This window comes from Somniosus microcephalus, chromosome 22, assembly GCF_052327205.1.
Source record: "Somniosus microcephalus isolate GS21.2 chromosome 22, FLI_Smic_1.0, whole genome shotgun sequence".
NCBI lineage: Eukaryota > Metazoa > Chordata > Chondrichthyes > Squaliformes > Somniosidae > Somniosus > Somniosus microcephalus.
In genome coordinates, this window is record NC_141008.1 from 43141069 (window position 1) to 43166341 (window position 25273).

General features: G+C 40.0%; 1 protein-coding gene across 2 annotated transcripts in view; it reads right to left on the reverse strand.

Moving 5' to 3' along the window:
- Positions 1–25273, reverse strand: part of usp32 (ubiquitin specific peptidase 32) — a 174869-nt gene that overhangs the window by 89231 nt on the left and 60365 nt on the right. For both annotated transcript variants that reach the window (XM_085964532.1, XM_085964531.1), the window contains exons 4-5: positions 19461–19579; positions 860–1019 (exon numbers count right to left, since the gene is read on the reverse strand). In XM_085964532.1, the coding sequence (XP_085820658.1) occupies positions 860–1019; positions 19461–19579 (279 nt within the window). The remainder of the gene's footprint in view (positions 1–859; positions 1020–19460; positions 19580–25273) is intronic.

A 25273-nucleotide genomic window follows, 5' to 3' on the forward strand; every position in this document is an offset into this window, starting at 1 on the left:
AACATGTGAGCTTGACTTCTTTTTTAAAAACTGAAATAGAATAAAAGTCACTTCTGCGTGCACAAAAATTTTCATTTCAATTAAAGGATTTCAATAATGTACCAATAGATATTTGTCTCAAGATTAAATTAGATTTTCAATTTCCATTGGAAACTAGATGCACGTCCATTGACATGGTCTACAAACCTTCCATTACTTCAACTAGACAAAAATTAGCTTTTTTTTTGAAGCAAAAAGTTTCCACTACATATGTTTTTTTCCCCCATTCTGTGTGTAAGCAGAATTATGAGCATTAAGAATTACTCAGAAAATACAAGTAATATATCTGTATTTTTGGTTGCGATACAAACTTTTACTACAATTGGCAGTTGCTTAAATTTTATATTCAATTGGTGGGAAGAAGCATTGTGTTCTTAATGAATGCAAGGCTCAGTGCACTGACGTCCTACTTCAGTAATAGCACAAATGGGAAGTGAAAGTCACCCAGGAGAAGTAGGTAGTGGGCCGTGCACCCACCCCTGATGTCACTGCAGGGGAAATTTTACACCGCTTTCCTTAGGTTAACTCTAGTTTAGTCACACTTACTCTTGTGTACCGATGAGCAGATGCTGACGTCCTTTTCAGTCACCTGTTTGCGGAGGTGAAACGCAACAGAAAACAGCAAGCAGCATAAAATGTAGTAACGAAAAGCATGTAAATAAATGTACCCTTCACAAAGAGAGAAAAGTCTGCATGTTGAATTTAATAAAGGCTACCACTTCAAAAAACATCCTAAATGTTAGCGGCCAATGCACTTGGGCATCAGCAGACTTCATACAATCATTGATTCCATCACATTTTTGAAAAAATATATACTTACAATGAGTGACTCCAGCTAGAGTTTGATAGAAGGTAGGTGTATCACTATCATCAGTAAGAGTGACACATACTCCACCCGACAGCAGCCATCGAGCAAATGTGAATGCATCCTTATTCTGAAGGAGCCAGTTCTTGAACTTCTCATAATTTACCTTTTCTCCCTAAGATGAAAGCAAAGTGTCAAACTAGAACGGTACGCACAAAGTCATCAATCATTACATTCAAGCATGCACTGAAAAATAGAACTTAAGTAGAATTAAAATCACCAGAAGTAACCATAGCTACCATGGTGCCTCGCGTGCTTTGAGAGTTGATTTGAGCTTGTGAAGCACATCACTTCAATAGTATTTTACGCGGAAAGGTCGTTCAGGTTATGAAGTCTTATCCCATGTAATTCAGTTTCAAATCACAGATGTTCTGTAACATGTGCATGCCTTTCAACACTGGGCAGACATCAAAGTCGTTTGAAAAATTATGTTTTACATTGTTTTAAATATCATTCGAAGTATTTGATATAAAATGGTTTATCATCTCCACAGTACAGAAAGCTGCTATTTGGAATATTAATAAAGTGATGTAAAACTAAATTTCTAAAATAGGCACTTGTGGTGAATTCTATTGAGAAAGTATAGACAGGAGAACACCAATAATCTGGTCCCTATTATGGTATGGTTTTTTGATGCTATTAAATAACTACAGTATCTGATTTCCTAATTGATCTGAAGAAGTCGATCATCACCATAAAGGCCCCTTTAGCGTAACCGTAACCCTAACCCAACAACAATAATTATTGGTATTTAAATTATATCAAAAGGAGGCAAGGAATATATTTAGGAAAGTACTAATAGCAAATCTAAAACAATAAGTGACTTAAAGATTCAGACCTGTATTTTCTTAATCTATTGAAGAAAATGATTAGTAAACTCATTGTCCACGTTGCCACTACAGTGGACAGGTTGTACGTACATTCCTCCACCAACCCCCTTACTCCATATTATTCCCCTCTCAGTTCCTTCTCTTTTTCATTGTTTTACTTGTTGGTATCCATAGGTTAAAGAACTTAACAGTCAGATACAACTGGGTGCAGCAAATTTTGCATTATTGGATTAACTTTCAAGTTGCATATTATTGTTTGTATATACATTGTTCATTTAGGAATTCTTTTATACTCTCTGAACCATACACCCCTTGTGCTTTATTATTTGTATAGATCCCAAAAATGAAGACTGCAGTGGAAAGCACAGGAGGAGGATGATGTCTACAATTAGAAGCCATCACTAAGTCAGCAATCAATACTGGACTCAGGCAGGTGGCCCATCCTCTGAGCATTTGGTGTTAAGGGTTAAAGTCCTAAATATATTGCGCTAGGTTACAATTAGCTGTAGAGTTCTAAGGAATTGAGACCTTCATACAACAGGTGTGAATGATGGGTTTCAAATATCAACTTTTGATTTGCTATTTATTGAGATAGTTTTTATTTTGAATCAACCAGCCACTCCAAAACCTCAGCCTCAATACACTAAAGTAAGTATAAATGACATTAAATACATTTACTGTGCACAGGTTTGTAAACAAAATCATTTAATCTGTACTATTAAAGTGGTCTTAAATTTCTGAGAGTGTTAAATAAAGTTAATACTCATGGCTGTTGTAATCCAAGTCTACCTTAATTATGTTCCAAAAGTGAAGTTTGAAAAAAAAAAATGGACTCGTCAGCAATATTCATACTCAGATTAACCTACACAAGACTCCATACCTCAACCTTCTGGAATTTTAGAAGCACGTGTACACAATGAATTTGAAAACCACCTGTCTAGACTAGCAAAGTGAATTTTACAGCTATAAAATTACCATTTTAGAAGGTTCATCTTAAAGAAACTGACTTTCTACATGTGTTCTGTTGACAGACGCACTGACATACCAGATATTTCAATAGTGCAGACACTGATGTTTTCTTAGCTTTCAAAATTTTAAGTGTTATGTAAATTACTGTAAATGGTTATCTGTACTTCAATAACAAGGGCATCTTGACTACAAAGTAAACCCTTTTGACATGGGAATACTTTTGCAGGTTTTCCCCCCTCGATATTTGGGGATTTCTTTGTGGGAATTTTTGCTGCAGTTACATAATATCGTGTGACTGTTATTGTGGCAATATTATAGCGATAAGTCAATCTTAAAAGCAGTGTACATCAGATTAAAATTTTAATACAACCAAGTTCACATTTGTGTTTTAAAGTAGACAGAAATAAACTGGATCTTTTTGCCACTTTGTACATAACATGAATTAACATTACTGAACCATATTCAATGCTGTATAAATGGAAATTGATGCATATGTAGTAGAGAGACAGTGTACACCTTGGGAAAAACAAAACATGAGTGCCTACAATCCAATCCAGCCCAAAAATGTATTTTGTGATTTTACTAGGTTCGCACCTCTCTGCCACAGTAGAAGTTGTTTTTGGGTGTCTCTCTACGTGAAGAGTAGACCGTGTCTATTGTGTTCAGCTTGAGATCATACAACAAAAAGCCCTCAACTACATCCTTACAACAGAAAAAATTGTGGCCTACTGTGACCTGTGCAGTGTACCTGGTTGTTTCTGGACTTTAAAGACAACATGCTGGGGGCAGGGAGCCCATATAAGTCAACAAAGACGGGCGTGATCAGCGAGTGGAACAGGATACATTTGGCGGAGTTTTGTACAAGTTGTAGTCTATGGAGGGTGGGAGACTGGAAAGAAAGACATTGAGATGTCTAGAGATGACAAGTGGGGTTTCAGTAGCAGTGTGGCTGAGATGGGCAACGTTGCAGAAGTGGATGTAAGCAATCGTGGTGATGGATAGGATGCTAGGTTTGAAGCTTAGCACTGGGTCAAACACTGCCAAAAATTTGCATGGTCTGTCTACCCATAAGCCACATTTCTATCAGCATCAGATTGTTGATAGATTCATCCATCGTGAGGTCATGTACGACAAGGCTTTGAGCTTGGAAATTAATATTCTGGAAAGCAACGCAGAGCAGGGTGGGGCCAGAGGGTGCCGTGCGGAGGAAGAAGTTAGGGAAATTAACCCCCAAAGAGCAAGCTGGTCACTGGGTAAAAAGTGAGGCAATTGAGGTTGCTGCTCTGGAGAGCCAAGAATGGGTGCCACTCTATATCTTCACAGCCTAACATACCAGATTCTCATCTCAGCAATATGGGCTATATTTGAGCCACATCCCCATGAGAATACTTCTCAGGATAGGATAGATCCCAAAAATGAAACATTCCAAAACTGCAAAATACAGTTAGTAATGCATTCAAAAACCAGCAAGTTCGAATGCCACTCAAGGCTGCTTCTAACCCCATGTCCTCAAACATAGTGCACTGGTTGTATTTCTTCACTATTAATCTTCAGTTTTTCAGTTCTTTCAAATATAAAAAATAGCACAATCTTCTTTCATAGGACAAATTAATTTCACAACTGAATACTTAAAAAAAAGTTCATAATTTAATAATAGTTTGCTTCCAATTTCCACCCTTCCCTCACCTTCACATGGTCCATCTCCGACTCTTCCCTTCCCTTCCTTGACTTCTCTGTCTCCATTTCTGGGGATAGGCTATCGACCAACATCCACTAAAAGCCCACTGACTCCCACAGCTACCTGGACTACACTTCCTCCCACCCTGCTTCCTGTAAGGGCTATTCCATTTTCCCAGTTTCACCGTCTCCGCCGCATCTGTTCTGACGATGCCACCTTCCATACCAGTGCTTCCGGTATGTCTTCCTTTTTCCTCAACCGAGGATTCCCCTCTACCGTGGTTGAAATGGCCCTCGACTGTGTCCGACATGGCCCTCGACCGTGTCCATTTCATTTCCCACACTTCTGCTCTCACCCCTTCCCCGAACCACGACAGGGTTCCCCTTGTCCTCACCTTTCACCCCACCAGCCTCCACATTCAACGGATCATCCTGCGCCATTTCCGCTACCTCCAGCGTGATCCCACCACCAAACACATCCTCCCCTCCCCCACCCTTTCAGCAATCCGAAGGGACCACTCTCTCCGCGACACCCTGGACCACTCCTCTATCACCCCCAACACCCCTTCCCCTGGCACCTTCCCATGCAAGTGCAGGAGATGCAACACCTGCCCTTTTAAATCCTCCCTTCCCACCATCCAGGGCCCCAAACACTCCTTCCAGGTGAAACAGCGATTTACTTGTTCTTCTTACAATTTAGTATACTGTATTCGCTGCCTACGATGCAGTCTCCTCTACATTGGGGAGACCAAACGCAGATTGGGCAACAGCTTTGCTGAACACCTCCGTTCAGTCCGCAAACGTGACCCCGAGCTTCCGGTCGCCTGTCACTTTAATTCTCCGCTCCGCTCCACTCCTACTCTGATCTCTCCATCCTCAGCCTCTTACATTGATCCAACGAAGCTCAACATAAGCTCGAGGAGCAGCACCTCAACTTTCTATTAGACACTTTGCACGAGTTCAACAATTTCAGACTATAAATTGGTCCCTGTATTTCTTTTTTTTCCTCGTTTCCTCACATGGTAGCTGTTAATGTTGCTGCCATCATCATCCACACATCATCTAGAGCCATCTTTTGTTTCTTAACTTGTCCCATTACCTCTCCTTTTGCCTTGCATGGTCATCCCTTTTGTCATTCAATCTCTCCTGCCTTCCATCCTATCACAGACCTTCCCTTAGTTCTTTCCTCCCCTCCTCCCTACCCCTGCTGAAAAATCTCTCCTCACTAACCTTTTCCAGTTCGGACGATGGGTTCGACCTGAAATGTCAACTCTGTTTCTCCTCTCCTCGACGCTGCCTGACCTGGGGAGTGTTTCCAGCACTTTGTTGTTATTTCATAATTACTGTTCAGTTTTAAATCACAGGTAAATTAAGGGTGTCCGTGCTGGAGGAATATTTTGGATAGCAACAGAATATAATTGAATTCCATTTTACTGCTGTTCTGCTACCTAAAGACCAGCTCAAATGGATCTTTTGGATTAGTAGGCAACCAAATAGATGGCTGGGTGACTCTGAACTTCTAGATGTTAAAGTGAAATCTATGAAGAGGATCATGATCATTACTCAGTCTGATTTTGCCTTCAAGCATTAGAAGTGGATTTCTCAAGATATCCAAGTTCCTTTAGGTTACCCCAAAAAAGAAATCTCAAGAACCGAGACCTGGCAAATGCAGATATCAGACACACTGATAACTTTGTAGGGAAGACCCTTTTCTATTATACTCTATTAACTGTAGCACAGCAGTGCTGAGTATGACGTGTGGTGTCAACTTGTTGCAAGATGATGATTCTGACATCAGCCAAGCTTGGGTTTTATGATGAAAATCTAAGGTGACCTGCAACTTCCAAAGTTTTCAGTGGTATCTTTAATCTATCCAAGTGCAAGATATTTATCAAGCATCCGGCTTGTATCTATATAATATTTTCACCTCAATCTCGAAGAGTACGGAGTTTAATATCCACCTAATCAACATCCTCTTATTAATGTACTTTAAGATTTTTTGGGCGAGGGAGTGCGAAGACAAATACTAGTCGAATATCCATTACATGCAGCATCACAATATTTTATATGGTATATAAATTAAGCTGCTGGCACAAATCTTACTGTAGGCCGGTAGATTCATGCCATTAAGCAGAGTTAACAGACTAATTCTTTGATTGGATGCTCCAGATGAGAAGCAGCGCTGGTCTGGAAATCAAAGGCCCATAGCCCTCAATTTTCCATTCAGAAAGTCAGGTGCTGCGTGCCAGTGATACTCACTAGCACCCCCTGCAAGCCCTGCCAGTGGATGCGTCAGTAGGGCAGACAGAGGGTAGCTGTGTTCAGGGGGCCGCTTCTGCCAAGGGAGCCTCTAGGAACAAGTTGCAGACAGCTTTGTGTCTCCCCAGTTCCAGGTGAAGGCTGACCATCATTCACTGTGATTGAAATATGTTCAGCCATACCTTTATTTGGGAGGGCTAAACTTTAATTGCAGAGGACACTGCAATAAAATAAAATAATTTAATCTAACGGTTCTGAGTTTCGCTCTGATTGAGTGCCAATGGAGCCAAGAAATTAAATGATCATTTAAACTCACTGATGTACAATAATTCTTTATTAAATGATCATTATTTCAAAGTTAAAAAATGGAGTCAATGATGTGTGTTACAAGTACAGTACAGGAAACTGTGTGTTATCCGGAGGCTAAATGTCCCGCAAGCTTGAGCCACCGGCAAAAATCAGGAGCCGTTTTTTTTCTTTGTTTCTTTTTGTTGCTTTTTTCTCAACAGTCAAGCTCTGCAAGGTCTGTAGCTAAGCAACAGCTTCAGCTAGAGACGCTACAGAGACGCTTGCCGACTGTTTAGAAGCTGTTGCTAGGCAACAGGGTTTGTTGATTCACACGGAGCTGAAAATGTCCGTATGCTTCAACATTCGCGCTGGAGTGTCCGCAGTTTTGAGGGAACGGCGACAGCTCGGTCCCGTCGGTGCCAGATAGCACAAAGTTTCCTGTAATGTGAAACAGATGAAATGGTAAAAAGGCATGCATTATGGCACCAAGTGACTTATACCATCATATGGCCACTTAAAAATATATATCAGTCAATCTCCCTTGGCGTTGTAAACAGGGAGCTAAGGCAGAATCCAGTATTCAGGTTAAGCAGGTTTGAAGGTGATGGGGTACATGGAAACAGGTTGGGGGATTGTCAAAACCCTTTGTGGGGATAATGGGAGTTGCCACAAATGCTGCTTTGTGGTGGGAGACAGAGTCCTTAATGTCTCCTTAGTGGAATGGGGGGGGGGGGGGGGGTAAAACAATCAACTTTGCTCAGTGGGGAATGGGGGCTTGATTATTTTTAGAGCAAGGAAGCCTTGCGCATTCGGAGATGGACTGCAGCAAACCTGGGATTTAATTTTGCGAAATTCATATCATTCACATTTGCAGGCTTTCACACAGAGATCACAAAGATTGCTTTCTATTATTGTTTGTTCAGCGACTGTTCCTGGGAGCCACATATATTTTCTGTACGATGGAGTACCAAAGGAATTATTGAAGATACAGTTTGGAGCGGTCACATAGTGTTAGGTGCTGAAAATTGAATTTGTCACGTAATGTTACAGCCGGAAAGCAATAACCATTGCAATCTTGAGACTATTCACCCATTTTTAATATTTGTAATTACATATAATAGATATAGAAAAATAATAAAGTACATTTTTTAATAATGTTTCCTAGGTTTATTTTGACCTTTCTGAACATGTAATAGACTTGTGTTTAACAAAACAAAATTGGTATGACACAAATTCAACCAATGCTATAATGAGACACATTTCTCATGAATTATCAACAAGCAGCAAAAAGTTCCCATGGCAACGTAGAAAACATTGAATTTCCCCAGAACTTCCTCAGGGAAATCCCATACTTCACAACCAAAAGGAAAAATATGAAGAAGCTCGCACAATTGCAATAGCAGTTCTGCCACTTACATTTTCCTGTTTTCTAATTTCACTTTTTAAAAAATTATTAGACAATCAAATGATGCACTGAATTTCCCCCATTCTTTATGAACACTGATGCACAAAATAGGAAAAGTAAATCACATTTACAGTGACAGGAAAAAAATCCTCACTAAAACATCAAGGGAGGAAATGAGGAGAAATCTTTTTGTGCAGAGAGTTATGATGATCGGGAATGCACTACCTGAAAGGGTGGTGGAAGCAGATTCAATAGCAACTTTCAAAAGGAAACTGGATCTATATTTGAAAAGGAAAAATTTGTAGGGCCATAGGACTGATTCGATAGCTCTTTCATAGAGCTGGCACAAACACGATAAGCCGAATGGCCTCCTTCTGTGCTGTATGATTCTTTGAAAACAAATTAAAAATTTAAGACTTTCAATTTTTTCTTTATCCTAGTTTTAACAAGATAGTTAATTCGGCTACAGTAAAGGCTGTATGGGGCTGGGTGCCCTCAATGTGATCATTTGTACTATGGGTGGCACAAAAACTAGTCCGCTGTACAAACATATACAGACACACACATATATATATCTCCTAATCAATGCAAGGCCACCGTTAAAGTGTCTCTAATTATGTACGAATCCGTTCTTTCCCATTTTATATTGCACTTCTGGCTTTTGGCTGATGCAACAAAAAAATCATGGCCCGGATTTTATGGGGCCCATGACCACGTATGCACACACAGGTGCCCTGCAAGTTCCAGGTTTACGCATGTGATGCGCGTGCGTGAAAATCCAGAACTTGCGATCCGTCAAGTTACAGCTCGACAGATCATCCACATGCGCAGGAAATGGACATTCGCTGACGGAGAGTTGGGCTATTTGCGACTGCCCACAAAACTCTTACGTCTGGTGAGGCGTAGGGCCTTCTTTTACCAACGTAAGGGTTTAAAAAAAATATTAAAATACAAAAAATTAAACCATTTAAACATTCAAAAATCTTTAAAATTAGTTTAGGTTATTTTTGGCCCCTTTAAAAAGGTTTACATTTATTTTTCAAAACATAACATTTTTGTTTTAAAATGTTTAACTAAATTGTATTTTTATTAATTTTAAACATGTGATGATTTCTTTTTATTTAGGTTGTGTGAAAGTGTGTTTTTTATGCGATTCCTATTATACTTATGGGGAGTCCGTACGCAAATGGAATCTCCACAAGCATAATGAGAATCCCCCTTTGTGATTAGTTGGGCCAGCCCACGTGATCCCAGGGATGCTTGCGAACCGCCTGCGCCCCTGGGTTATGTGGGCCTTTACGCAGGCCTGCAGGCCCAGGACCGCAAGAGTCCGAAGGCACAGAGGCACCAAGTAGGTGCGTTCTTTTCTTGCCGATTGGAGGCATTCGCCCGCAGGAAGCCGCCGACCGCAATTTCAGGTCCCATATCCCTGGTAGGATGGATGACAATGTTACAAAGATTTGAAAATGTTGGTCCAAGATAATGCCAAGGCGTCAAGAACAATGACCACTGATCCTATTTCTTATGTTCTTATTATCTGATTCAATAGTTAACAGTTAGCATTTATTGAATGACTTTTAAAAATATCAATTTATTTTGAAAATGCAGTTTGATCTTTGTTCTCTGCCTTGATCAAACTTGTTTACTTTTCTCGCCGATCTCTTTTTAGCTAGACCTAGTACTGTAACAATTTTTAAATGTTTTACTTCTTGTTGAAAAGAGGTTAGTGTACTTTAGCATAACCTTTGAAAGAACAATTGTTTCTATTCTGATAGATCTAGTCATATTACAGGTGCATATGACTTTGAACTATTTTAGATGAAGATTATAGCCTTATTGTCTACAAGATGATGCCAGAGTCATGCTGTCTACAAGGTGCACGCCAGGTGCTAACTCCTAGGCTACTCTGTTTATGCTACATCAAGACTCTCATTGGATATGCAACACCTAAACAAAATGCAGATCGGTAGACAATTCAGCTGGTGCCATGGCATGGGCACCTTTGATACTGGTGTTGATCGACAGCCTGAAGGACTGCCCAGATTCATTTGGAAACTATCTTGATTGAAGTTCTTAATTAATCGTGAAATATACTGTTTATTATTTATTTTAAGTCATTAAAAGTTATTGAAGTGCTCTGCTAAACCTTTAAAGCTTTTGTTTTAGAACAGTGTAAAATTAAGTGAAGTATTGCAAGATATCTAATCTGCTGTTCTACTTTTTGCCTCTGTATAATCTTACTTCTTAATACTATCATTAGTTTAACTAAACAACACTGTCTGTCAAGATGGTGTTTTTCTGCTTGTTTGAAGAGATCGGGGATATGTGGTGGGATCCAGTACACACTCCAATGATAAAAAAAAGTTCACCCTGTAATCCATTATCCTAGATATTTCACACGCAACATTGTGCTTTGGCTCATAGAAAGTACAGCTTGCCGACAGCAGCAGACTACTGTGCTCACCAAAAATATTGAAATGAGGCCCAAGTTGTAAAATAAAAATTCTTATTAATGGGCTAATGTTGATAAGAATTCCTTCTTATAAAAGTGTATTATGCAATATTACTACAGTATTACATACACACATGAATCATTGCATCATTCAGCCAATCCAATTGAAAATGTCACTTTCGCACCATTTCAAAAACTTGCATTTATAGTGCACCTTTAATGTAGCAAAATGTCCCAAGATGCTTCACAGCAGGGCAATCAGAAAAAAAATCCTATACATAAATGCTAGGTTATTCAAATGTTTGAAGATTCACTGCAAAAGTACAATACAAATTTGTGTAATATCTTGAAAATATTGCCCTTAATTAATGAAGTAAAACTATTACTCACCACATGTGTTGTAGTCACCATTCTTCATATAATCCTTAGATATTTTCTCATACAAAGGGTAAGTTTTTATATCAAGCACATTCCCTTACTTTCACATCATGCCACAGACCCACATCATGAATACACCAACTATACAACCTAGACTTGGTCTATTGACTCGAAAAAGCAATGTGCAGAGCACCATGAGCTCATCTATACCGACATATAAAAAAACTACTCTCTTGAATACGTACACGATCTAGGAACCGCGCCCTCTAAATCTGTCTCCAGTGACCAAACACACACAGGCTCACAAGTTGGTGGGGAAACCCCAGCAGGAACCACACAAATACCTATGAAAGAGGAACCTAAAATATCCAATGAATGCAATTACAGCTGGCAGTCCTCAAAATTCCTGTTACGTAGTCAGTTATCTGAGGTCAGTTCTCTCTCCTGCCCTTGCCCCTCCCCCAAAATGCAATTTTAAACTGAAGGCTAATGAAAAGTGAACAAAACTTACTGGGTGAAATGATTTTTATTCAAATTATATGAGCGACACAACACAAACGCATACCCCATATTACGTCTTACAAAATCAGTATATAAAAAAGGGAACAGAAAATATACCCATAAAATTAAAACTAGGTTAGAACTCTAAATTCCATACCCTGTACTCATCATATGCTAGACAAAGTGCATTTCAGACTAAAGCAAATGAAAAATGCAGCAAGAGCACACAATAAATACAAAACTTAAAATAAGATCAGACCTTTAGAACTAGAGGGAAGGAGTGGAGCAATAAATAAGTAGTATTTCTTTATTTGCTCTCCATACAAAATTGGTCATTCTTTCAAGAATGACTCCAGAATTCAGTCCTAATTAATTCTTACCCGAAAGGGGCCATGTGAAAATATACGGGCTAGTTTTTAAAAACAAAGATAGTAAACTGATTTTATATTAAAACTCATCACCAACTAGCCAGCCTCCTGCCTGGAGCACCCATCTATGCCACTAGGATCAGAAATGGGCACTTGTCTTCACTTAGCCTCTGCACACTCTCTCCCACATAATAGTCTCTGAAAACAAACTTTCCACGTGTGGAATGTGGACAGGAACATATTTTATCAAGCTGTAAATTCTACAGTGTAAGCAAAGCACTTGTGCTGGGTGAAGGAACAAGGATTACAATATTGTCACATTCGAGAGGTCAGTCTAAAGACAGCCAAAATAAAATCTGCTGTGAAAATGGAAAGTGGTCTGACTGTTGGAGCATCACAACACAATCCTTCACTCACCCAATATCTGCACACAAACTTTCCAGCAAGAGTCATGGATGAAACTTGGAAGCTTTTTCTTTTTCCTAGCCCCAGGAAACTCAGGCCTAGTTTAAACTTCCATGCTGCCCTGGCTGAGATAACGTAAATCAATATAGATGAGTAATTAACCCTGTAACTTACTTAGTTTCTATGGCTCAGTATCACACCATATGATGCATTTCTCCAGAGCACAGTCAGCATATTCTTAAAATTAGATTGCAACAAAACAATACATACATGGCTGAAGTTGGAGGAGTGGGGACTCCACAATAAGCATTACAATGTCATCCCTCCATGATTTTCAGCACCAGAGCACTCCAGAAAATTGTGGCAGGAAGAGTCAGTCATAACAGCACAGAAGGAGGCCATTTGGCCCATCGAGTCCGTGCCGGCTCTCTGTAGAGCAATCCAATCAGTCCCATTCCCCCCGCTCTATCCCCGTAGCCCTGTAAGTTTATTTCCCTCAAGTGCCTATCCAGTCTCCCCTTGAAAACATCGAGTGTCTCCGCTTTCACCACTTCCGTCGGCAGCGAGTTCCAGGTCTCACCACTCGCTACATAAAAAAGTATTTCCTCACATCCCCTCTGAATCTCTTGCCCAAAACCTTGAATCTGTGTCCCCTAGTCCTCATACCATCAACTAGTGGGAACAGCCTTTCCCTGTCTAGCCTATCCAAACCCGTCATAATCTTGTACACCTCTATCAAAATCACACCTCAACCTCTTTTGCTCTAATGAAAACAAATCCAGCTCCTCCAACCTGTCCTTGTAGCTAAGATCCCCCATCCCCGGAACCATTCTGGTAAATCTCCTCTGCACCCTCTCAAGGGCCTTCACATTCTTCCTAAAGTGTGGTGACCAGAACTGGACGCAATTCCAGTTGTGGCCTAACCAGCGCTTTAAAAAGGTTCGAATAACTTCTCTACTTTTGTACTCAATACCTCTATTTATGAAGCCCAAGATCCCATATGCTTTGTTCACTACTCTCTCAATATATCCTGCCATCTTCAGGGACCTATGCACATTAACTCCTAGGTCCCTGTACACTCTTTAAAACTGTGCCATTAAGTGTATATTGCCTCTCCCTGTTCCTTCTGCCAAAATGCATCACCTCACACTTCTCTATTAAATTCCATCTGCCACTTGTCTGCCCATTCTGCTAGCCTTTCTATGTCCTGTTGCAGTCGATGGATATCATCACTGTTTGCCACACCCCCAAGTTTGGTGTCATCGGCAAATTTAGAAATTCTACTCTGTATTCCAATATCCAGGTCATTTATATATACCCTGTATCAAAAAAAGCAGTGGTCCTAGCACTGACCCTTGGAGAACACCACTGTCTACAATCCTCCAGTCTGAAAAACAGCCATTTACCACAACTCGCTGTTTTCTGTCCTTAAGCCAATTCCTTATCCAAGCTGCCACTGAACTACCTATTCCATGAGCCTCAATTTTGTTAACCAGCCTTCTATGTGGTACTTTGTCAAATGCCTTCCGAAAGTCTATGTAGACAACATCCACTGCATTCCCTTCATCAACCTTCTCTGTTACTTCATCAAAAAATTCAATTAGATTAGTCAAACACAATCTGCCTTTTACAAATCCAGGTTGGCTCTCCTTAATTAGCTTAAACCTCTCCAAGTGTCAGTTAATTTTTTCCTTGATTATTGTTTCTAAAACTTTACCCACCACTGATGTTAAACTGACTGGCCTGCAGTTACTAGGACTGTCCTTGCACCCTTTCTTGAATGGTGTCACATTTGCCACTTGCCAATCCTCAGGCACCTCCCCCGCATCGAAGGAAGATTGGAAAATCATGGCAAGCCCTTCCGCTATCTCCTCCCCCAATTCCCTTAGCAACATCAATAGGAGCAACGAAAATGTCCAAGATAGCCAATCTGGAAATAAAACTGCTAATATAAACAAAATGGTGGGTACATGTAAACCCATGCGTTTCATTACGGCTATTATCAGGCTAATGTGCCCAAATAGGCTTGTAGATTTGAACCTTTGCTTGTTAAACAGGGACTTCTCATTTGAAGTCTAGCTTTTAGAATTATTCTTATACATAGAAGCCCTAATTGAAGAGTATCTCATTCTGTAAGCATTGGATTGGACATGGTAAAGACAAGATCAGTCAACAGGATACACCTAGATTGATACATAGGTGACAGTTGAATCTGTCTCTAAAGGCAACTTAAAAAAAAATGATCAAATATTGCCTCGTGTAAATTTCTGCTGCAGCACTGCTAGCATACACTGGGGTATTGCAAAATTGTAGGCCTCGACCTGTCATTTGATGTCTGTTAATTTCAAATCATTAGGTTGTTGTGCACAATTTCATGATATGCCTTTCCAGTATGCACCAAGAGTGTATTAGCAGAAAGTTTAATCTATTGCAAATACAGCTGACTAAAATTAATGTCATATGTTGTGTCACAGTCTGTCATATCTAATACAAAAGAATTTTATCAAACCTTAAAATCACTAAGCACAGATTTCACCACATAGTGGATTTAAAATTAAAACTTGATCAAATCTTCAATAATTTTAACTCCTTCACACCATAACTTTTAATGAAAAAAAAAGTATCTATAATTTACCTTTTAAATTTAATATGCTTTCAGATATCACTCCTGAAAAAAATACTAGTGCCCTTTTTGACAAATTTAGAAAAGATTTCCCCTGATCAATGGGAGTGACATATGGGCTTATGTATACATACATGGAGAAAACACCACTCTGGAGAAGCAATATTATTCTTGCACAAGCTACCTTACACCTTCAGACTAGTTTTGTCTCCATACTCTGAGCATAATTAAAAAGAGCAGGAAATGAAGATGAATCCAAGCATGATGATCTAAAACCCTCAATTATCTGGAACAAACTTGCCTTACAGGTCTACACAAAATAGATGGATCTACCAAGCATCACCTAGAGTTACCAACATAGTGTACCAAAAAATAATTAAGTGAGCAGCCACAAGGCTTTCTTTGGAATGCTATGTTTACAAGAAGAAGTGAGAAGTTAACAAGGATTCATTTTCTTACATTCAACTGTCAGTATTTCCAAAACAGGCTGCAGAAACTGGAAAGTACACCACTGGTTAATCTCTAAAGAGACCAATGCCACAAACACCTAAAACAAAAGGCACAGATGTCACTAAGCAAAAGGAAAAATATCTGTCATATTGGGCAGAAACAACAAAAGCCCAAAACAAACTCAATTGCTACTTGGCCCTAAACAGACAATACAACATGGCTGAATACCTGACCACGGTAAAAGATAGCAAATTGAGAAAAACCTTGACTATGTACAGACTTAGTAAGCATAGCCTGGCTATCGAAAAAGGCAGACACAGACAGACCTGGCTACCAAGAGAGGACAGGATATGCTCTCACTGCAGTCAGGGAGTGGTGGAGACAGAGATGCACTTCCTCACAGCTTGTGGAAAATATCAGGGCATAAGGGAGAATTTCTACCCAAAATTCACAAAAATATGCCCTGAATTCAGAAATTTGAATGACGACCAAAAACTCCCATACCTACTAGGGGAACAGAGAAATTGTGTAACCTTAGCGGCACACTATGTTACAGCTTGCCATAAACAGAGGGACAACCATTAAATCTAAGAAAAGAGTATATACAAATTATATGAATGCATATTTATATACACTCAGGGATATATCTGTTTATACACTATGGATAGATCTGCGTTTATGTGTTCAACCATAATTGTTTTTCGATGCTTTGGCAACATAAGATGTACCTTGTCATGCCAATAAAGCGATTTGAATTGAATTGAATGACAAAGGGATTATCTTGCCTGATGCTACTGAAGTACACCAACCCCAGTATTTGTAGAGCAAAAAAAAAAGAGTATACAGGCTCCTTGGTGGAGTCAAGTGAATACATTCTGAATAAAACACAAGTAGACCGTGTACAGGCAAATGCATAAAGTTAGTTCCTCCTTGAAATAATTGCCATTAAATGGCCTGGCCCTTTACAGAAGTTATTGACCAGGTAAATAGGAAAAATCTATTTCCAACTGTCAGTAAGTCTAACTAGGGGGCAAAATTTAAGATCATTATTAAAAGAACAGATAGAGGAGTTAGGGGATTTTTTTTTATACACAGGTTGTTAGTATATGGAATGTCCCATCAGAAACAGTGGTGGAGGCAGAATCCATAATAGTTTTTAAAAGGGAAGTGAATAAATATTTGAAAAACAAAATATAAAAAGGGTAGAGAGAAAGGACTGGGATTTGGGACTAAGTGGATAGCTCAGAGATCCAGCACAGAAACAGTCGTGGCTCTTTCTGTGCTGTAATGATTCGAAGTGATTCGTCATTACTCAGAATACCCGACTGTACATTTAGACAGTGCTTGTCCTTACAAGTGGGTCTACCAAGCTCCCATCTTCACAGAAGGATAAAGAGTGGAACAATAAGGGCAAGTAGGCTTGGTGCTCTGTACGTTACACATATCCAAGTTATTGCACTACTCTGAAGCTAGTTTGGATGCAGATCAGAAAAGAATGAAGGTGGAACAATGCACTGACTCAACTGGTGGCCACCTCTCGAGAAAGGTGGAGCGTGATATATCATCACATTCTTCAACATTTACTTCTGCCAGGGAAAGAATAGTCATTAACCCTATTAAGAGAGATATGACAATTGAAATTGAGATCATTGTTGGGAAATGGGTGGTACAAGAGGTTAGGACACTGTACCTTCACCTCAAGAACAACGATTTCAGTTCAGATTGTGTTCCCTGTCTGCGCTAAGAATGTTACATTAAATAAAGTTGTGTAGTTAAAACAAAACCAGAGTGAGAATATGTCCAGAGTACTAAAAAAGCATGCAATTTACACAAAATAGGCAATCTCACTCAGCTACCCACATGGGTGGCTGGTATAGAATAAAGGAAAATTTGTTGTAAAGTGTGCTCTTCCAAAGAAAGAAATTAAAATCACCTTTCACTCTTCCTCCACGCAGCCCATAACTGTTACTGTGCTGCCTTAACCACAGTTTCCTAATACCACCTTGTACAACCCCACCTGCTCAACTCATTGAATGGACAAACTAATTTTTTACAAGTTAGGTGTTGGGACCAGGCTGGATTTAATGAAGAGCAAGAAACCACATTTCTTTTATGCAAGGGGGGATATATACAGTTCTTTGCAGGATACTGATTTTGTTGAACTATCATGAGCAAATAATTCTTGAATATAATGTACAGTTAGTGCTGACAATCTACGTTCTTCCAAAGGTCCAAGATAAAACATGGTCATTGGTTATGCACATACTTATGGGTCAATCCAAAAAATACATGGTCCAAATCTAGATGAGGGTTCACTGCTGTTTTAGGAGGTTGTCTGTTGGGTAACAGCCAAGAATACCATATTGCAAGAGGTGTAACTTATGATAAGTTGCCCGATATGACCTGTGCCTTGTTCAGGTGTTTTTCAAGAACCATGGAGTGAAAAACAGATAATTTTCCCTTCCTACTTCAGAGATAGGCAATTAACCAGAACACACTAGGTTTGATGAATGCTGAAGTAGCACATCAGTACTAAACCATCATCAATCTCTTTAGGCAAAGATATGACATTATGCTAGTATAATCTTTATTGTGGGAGGTGAAGATGCCAGTCTGGGTTTGGATCTTAAATTTCAAATTGCTTTGGAGACAGGTTGGGCGCTGTTCAAGGAAGAAGTGGGGTGGCGGGGGGCAGGGGGATCGCAGGCTATCCTGTTGAGGGATGGAGGTGTAGAGGGACTGTACGACAATGGTGAATAGGAGACAGTTAGGGCTAAAACTGGAATTTGTTGAAGTGTCAGAAGGCATTAGAAGAGTTGCAGATGTAGGTGGGTAGGGACTGTTCATGGGGAGAAGAAATGGAGCAGAGGTAGGAAGAACGGAGTTCTGTGAGGCAAGAGGAAGCTGAAATGATAGGTCTACCGGGACAGTCTGGTTTGTGTATGTTTGGGAGGAGGTAGAAGCAGCTTGTGTGGGGTTGGGGGGGGGGGGGGCGGGGGGGGGGGTGGAGAGACCATGACTTTGGAAGTCATGGGGAAAAGATCTCCAGAAGAGATGAGGTCAGTAGTGGTTGGAGACATTATATCGATGTTCAGTAATGGGTTCATGCTCCAGGAGATAGTAGGAGGAGTTGTCAGAGATTTGGTGTTGAGCCTCAGCAAGGTAGACGTCCTGCTGCCATCCACAGACAGCGCTTTCCTGGTCAGCAGGTTGATAATGATGTCAGTGTTGGATCTGGGAGAACAGATTGCTCCAAGTTCAGAGGGAGATAGATTAGAGTGAGTGAGGCGAGTGGAGAAAGTGACACGGCCAATGTCACGTTCTCAATACAAAGATCAAGAAAGGGCAGGAGGCCAGAGGGAGGGGTCCAGCTGGAACAGGAATCCTGAAGACAGGAAGGAGGATCCACTGTGCAAAGGGGAAACCTGCTGGCCAAAAAATTGGGTGCGGATGCGAAAACGTCAAAGCAGAGCAGACTCCTGGGCCACTGGAGCCTGCTCTGCTTTGCCAGGTTTTCATGCTCCCCATCCCCCACTTACCCAACCTGATTTAACTTTTCACACATTCTCTGGCTCTGGTATATGTCTTTTATTTCTCTAATTTCCCTCATCATTCCTCCTTTTGTCTTGCACTATTATAACTTCTGTCAGTTAACCCATCTCCTGGTCTCTACCTAATCACTTTACAGCTCATTCTCTCTTTCCTTTTGTGTATCCCCCCATTTCCCTTGCTCTGTTCCTTCTTAGAAGCTGTTCATCTGTAATATTTCCTGATGAAGGGTCATAGCTGAAACATTAACTTGTCACTTCTTTCCACAGATGCCGTGCCTGACTTGCTGAGCGTTTTCAACATTTTCTGTTTTTGTTTCAGATTTCCAGCATCTGCAGTATTTTGTTTTCGGCTTTGAATACTTGGATTAGCATGTATGTAAACAAAGTGTCAAGCACCTACCTCCACAAAGCACTTCTTAACTCCCAGCTGAACCTCACCGTCACAGGCCCGTAACATGGTTTCCATCTCCTCTCGCACGACATAGCTCCCAGATTCATTAGCAAAGAGGTTAAAAATATCTGTAACAGGATTATATACACAAGTTAAAATACAGTTCATAAGACATTGTAATATATTTTGATGGAAATAGGGTCTGCACTTCTGTAAATTATGTCCCCATTTTCCTTTTTTCCCCCCTCACTTAAGGACACCCTTGCATCCAGTCAGGAAAATGGGGTCGGCCAGTCTGCAGCAATCATCATATACATTGTCATCAATTGGTAAATCCACCAGGTGGTGTGTTTGAGGAATACAAGCTACTTCCTACTTCTCTAAATGTTTGTCAAGGACCAACATTATTTGTCATATCTTTATTGTTTTATTAAAATGACCGTGGGCAGTGTCATTAATTTCCAACAGGCATGGCAATTGTGAGACTTGATATTTGAATCTTCTATGTTTTAAAAAAAAATAATTACAGTCACGTTAGATTACACATCAATATCTGTCGGATTCTTTGAACAAAATAGGAATTCCTGTCATACCACGGGGGAAAATGTAATCTTCCTGAACTCTGCCACATAAAAAGCCTCATTCTACGACACAACCTTGGTTCTTTATCTGTCGGAGACAGCATTAAGACCCCAAACAACACTGAAGCACACTAGTAACTACAGTATACAGTATCCCAAAGCCATGCTAGGTTAGAAAAAGTAAGTGAGCCAGATATGAACATAAAGGTTGACTTTTATTCAAAGAATTAGGAAAATCATACTTATGAGATGCTATCTTCCTCATTTATTCAATCTCCACATACAAATATAAAGCTAGAACCAGAGGTTTACAGCACAGAAGGAAGCTAGTCAGCCGATCTCTTTGCTAGAGCAATCCAAGATGATCTCCACAGCTCCTCTTTCTTCCCAGTTTTGTATTTTTCTGGCTTCAAATATTTATCCAATTTTCCTTTAAAACAAATTACTGTTTATAGCTCAACCACTTTTTGTGGCAAAGAATTCCACGCTCCAACAACACACTGCATAAAGAAATTTCTCTTAACCTCGCTCCTCACTCTGTGATCATTTAAAATTAATGACCCCTTGATACCGTCTCCCCAGTCAGAGGAAATAGTCTTCCACTATTCATTCTATCAATACTCTTCAAAATTTAAATTTTTATTTTATCTCCTCTTAGCCTTAATTATTCCTGTGGATATAGTTCCAGTATCTTGAGTGTCTCTTCATATAAACTATAGTTTCCAAATCCTGGCATCTTCCTGTTGAATCTATGCTGAGCATTTTATATGGCTATAATCTCCTTTCTATAATGGGATGCCTAAAACTGCACGTAGTACTCTGTGGCCTAACCAATGTTTTGTATAAATTCTTCAGTACTTCTTACCCATATTTATAAAAGCCCAAAGTCTTTTGGCCATTTTATTTCTATCTATCTGCAGTCACACTTGTAGCTAAACGAACGTAATGCAGAAATTGGTGGCGAGGCTGCACATCTTCAGGCCAACCTGGATAAGTGCTGAAAGTCCCAGGCTCTGCTGTCAAGATGATGAAAATATGCAAACTGCAATCTTACAAACAGCCACGATGATCGCTACATATACAGGTCCAATAAATGGCTACTGGAAGAGTAGAATTTGCAAGAGGCCAGAAGAATATAAAGTTTAGCCTCAGCAGGAGTTCAGCCTCGAGATGCCAGTGGACAGGAATTTTTTTCCCCCTAAAATTAATACTTGTGAGTAGAAGCAGTTTGATTCTGGCAAGTGTTTAGTGCTTGTGAAGGTTCAGGCTAACACTGTACATTTTTTTTTAAAGTTAGACATAAAGAGATGGTAGTGCAGGGAACCTAGTTGTGCGTATAAATATGTGGGAAGAATCTAGAATTCGAATACATTATTTAAATTTATTTCATTTTCTTTTTAAAAAGCCAGCCATCAGAATAACATACATTTTGGTATCATTCCAAACACACTTTAGCTTGGTTTATTATTATTTCTCTTTTCACTAGATGTGCATGTGTTTTGCAATATGTGGGCCATATTGGATCCTCGAGGGGAAATACATTTGTACTAAGTGCCAGAAAATTGAGCAATTGGTCACACTTTGCAGCATTAGAGAGGATGAGGAGTTTTTGGATCGTACTCTCCAAAAGGAGATCACTAAAGAGACAGTTTTAGACAGTTCAGGACACAGGGATAATGTAGAGTGGATGACCATCTCCAGTGCCAGCAGAGAGACAGCACTCGCATTACTGGAACTGTCCAATAGATAGTGTTGGACAAGTATGTGGTGAAAAATGGAGAGTGACTCAGAGCAGAGTAGCCCTGAGCAACATTGTGCCACCATGGAGCAATGGACTACCCAAAGGTTTGAGGGTAAGTAGACCAAGAATAGGAGAGTGGTAATAGTGGAGGAGTCTATAGTCAGGGATACAGGCATCTTTTTTCTGCAGTCATGAAAGTAACCAGACAGCGGAGATGAGATAGAGGTGGAGATTTGCGGACAATTCAGAGACACATGCAACAAGAGGGCGATAATATTCGGTGATTTTAACTATTTCAAGATAGTCTGGAATAAAAGTTATGCATGTGGAAAGGTTGTTCTCAAGAGCAGAGAAGGTTAAGAGGAGATTTGATAGAGGTGTTGAAAATTATGAAAGGTTTAGATAGGGTACATAAAGAGAAACTGTTTCCAATGGCTTAAGAGTCAGTAATGAGAGGGCACAGATTTAAGGTGACTGGCAAAAGAACCAGAGGCAACATGAGGAAAAACTTTTTTACACGAGTGGTTAGGATTTAGAATGCTCTGCCTGATAAGGTGGTGGATACTAAATCAATAGTAGCCTTTAAAAGGGAATTGGATAAATACTTGAAGGAGAAAAAAATTGCAGGGATATGGGGAAAGAGCCGGGGAGTGAGACTAACTGGACTGCTCTTCAAAAGAGCCAGTGAAGACTCGACGGGCTGAATGGCCTCCTTCTGTGCTGTACTAGTCTATGATTCTATGTGGTCAAAGTGGAGAACTCACTTTGGAATGTATCCATGGCTGGTTCCTGGATCAGTATCATTCTCGTCAACAAGGAAGGAGGGCGTAACTTGATTTTGTTTTGGGAAGTGACATGAATAACTAATGAGAGTAGGAAAACAATTAGAAAATAGGGACCACAACATAGTTAGGCTCAATGCAAGAAGAGAAAATGATAAGAGTCTAAGATAAAAGTGCTGGACTGGAAACAAAGCAAAGTTCAGGGAGATAAAAAGGGATTGGTCCAAAATAACTGGACTGAAACATTAGCAAACAGGTTGACAGATCAGTAATGGGAAATGTTCAAACATGAGATGCAAAGAGTACAAAATAAATATATTCCTACAAGTACAAAGTGAGTACAAAGTTTAGAGTACTATGGATAGAGATATTAAAAGTAAATAAACTTAAAAATGTTAGTCCTACCTTTATCATATGCCTAACAATGTTAAAAGTAAGCATAGTGGGGCAGTGAAAAGGAAGATTAGAATGGCTAAAAGGGAATATGGAAAGAGGCTGGCAGATAATTGAAAAGGAAATAATAAAGGTTTTTCTAATTATATAAAAAGTAATAGAAGTGAGAAATGGCAGGACCAATCAGGGATTTGGAGGACAGAGTCTAACTTTGGAAGATGAAGGTGTGGCCGATATATTAAATAAATATTTTGCACAGACTTTTACAAATAATGATGCCAGTGAGAATGTCGACCTACCAGAGGAGGATATGGAACAATTCATAGAACTGTAGAAAAGGGAATAGTTATAAAAAAGTTAACAGCACTCAAGATGGATGAGTCATCCAGTCCTGATGACATGCACACTAGGCTGTTAAAAATCAGGGAGGAGATAGCAGAGGCTCTGGCCACAAATTTTCAAACTTCTTAAAAATGTAAATTGTGCTCAGAGACTGGCGAGTGAATGATGCAACACCCTAGTTCAAGCAGAGAGAGAAGGATAAATCGGGTCACTAATTGGCGAGAGACTAAGAACTGTGGAAGATCCTAACTAGAGCAGTGGGGAGTTTTGGCCACCACACCTCAGAAGCCTTGGAGGGGCTGCAGCACAGATTCACCAGAGTGATACCAGGGCTTAAGGAGTTAAATTATGAGGACATGTTGCATAACCATGACTTGTATTCCCTTGAGTTTAGAAGGTTGAGGAGTGATCTAATTGAGGTATTAAAAATTATAAAGGGATTTGATGGGGTGAAGAGAGAGAAATTATTTCCTCTGGTGGGGGGAATCCAGAACAAATGAGCACAATCTTAAAATTAGTGCTAGACCATTTAGGAGTGAAATCAAGAGTAGTTTTGCACACAAAAGGGTAGTGGAAATCTGGAACACTTTCCCTGAAAGGCTGTGGATGCTGGGTCTATTGAAATTTTCAAGACTAAGATCGATAGATTTTTGTTAGGTAAGGGTACTAAGGGATACAGAACAACAATGGCTAAATGGAGTTGAGATATAGATCAGCCATGATCTGTTCGAATGGAGAAACAGACTCAAGGAACTGAATGGCGGAGCAGGCTCAACAATAGACCATTCAATAAGATCATGGCTGATCATCGACCTCAACTCCACTTTCCCGCCCAATCGCCACATCCCTTGATTCCCCTAGAGTCCAAAAATCTATCTATCTCAGCCTTGAATATACTCAAAGACTCAGCATTCACAGCCCTCTGGGGCAGAGAATTCCAAAGATTCACAACCCTGAGTGAAAAAATTCCTCATCTGTCTTAAATGGCCTACCCCTTATCTTGAGACTATGCCCCCTTGTTCTAGACACTCCAGCCTGGGGAAACAACCTCTCAGCATCTACCCTGTCAATCCCCTTCAGAATCTTGTATGTTTCAATGAGATCACCTCTCATTCTTCTAAACTCCAGAGAGTATCGGCCCATTCAACACAATCTCTCATCATAGGACAGCCCTCTCATCCCAGGAATCAATCTAGTGAACCTTTGTTGCACCGCCTCCAAGGCAAGTATATCCTTCCTTAGATAAGGAGACCAGAACTGTGCACAGTACTCCAGGTATTTAACTGGCTATAAAGCGCTTTGGGATGTCCTGAGGTTGTGAAAGGCACTATATAAATGCTAATCTTTCCTCCTTCTTCAATGTAAAGCCACTGAAGGGTTCAGATGAAGAGAGGAACCGAGGCGGTGCAAATATAATGGTCACATTTTGTGGCCCCTACGGGTGCATACGAGGTGTGTACGCGCCCGTAAGGGCCGCGCAAGTTCCGGGTTTTTGCGTGCGAGGCACATGCGCGAAAACCCAGAACTTGCAATCGGTTAAGAATCTTGACAGATCGTAGCCATCCCCGGGCATATACTGCCCAGCGAATGCCCGTGAAATTCTTACACCTGGTAAAAACAGGCATAAGACCTGCTTTTACCAGCGTAAGAGTTTAAATGAATACAAAAATAAATTTTTTTCAAATCATTTAAACATTAAAACACCTGTAAAATAAGGTAGTTATTTTTTAGCCCCTTTAAAACATTTTAAAAAAGTAATTACATTGGTTTTAAATTATTATAATGTAATTTAATTAATTTTAAATGTCATTTTTTTATTTGTTATGTTAATGTGTTTTTAATGTGATCCCCATTCATGCTTATGGGGATTCCATATGTACAGAATTCCCATAAGCATGAATGGGGATCCCTTTTTTTGTTGGTAGGGCTGGCCCGCGTGATCCCGGGGCGCTTGTGAACCGCATGCATCCCTGGGACACGTGA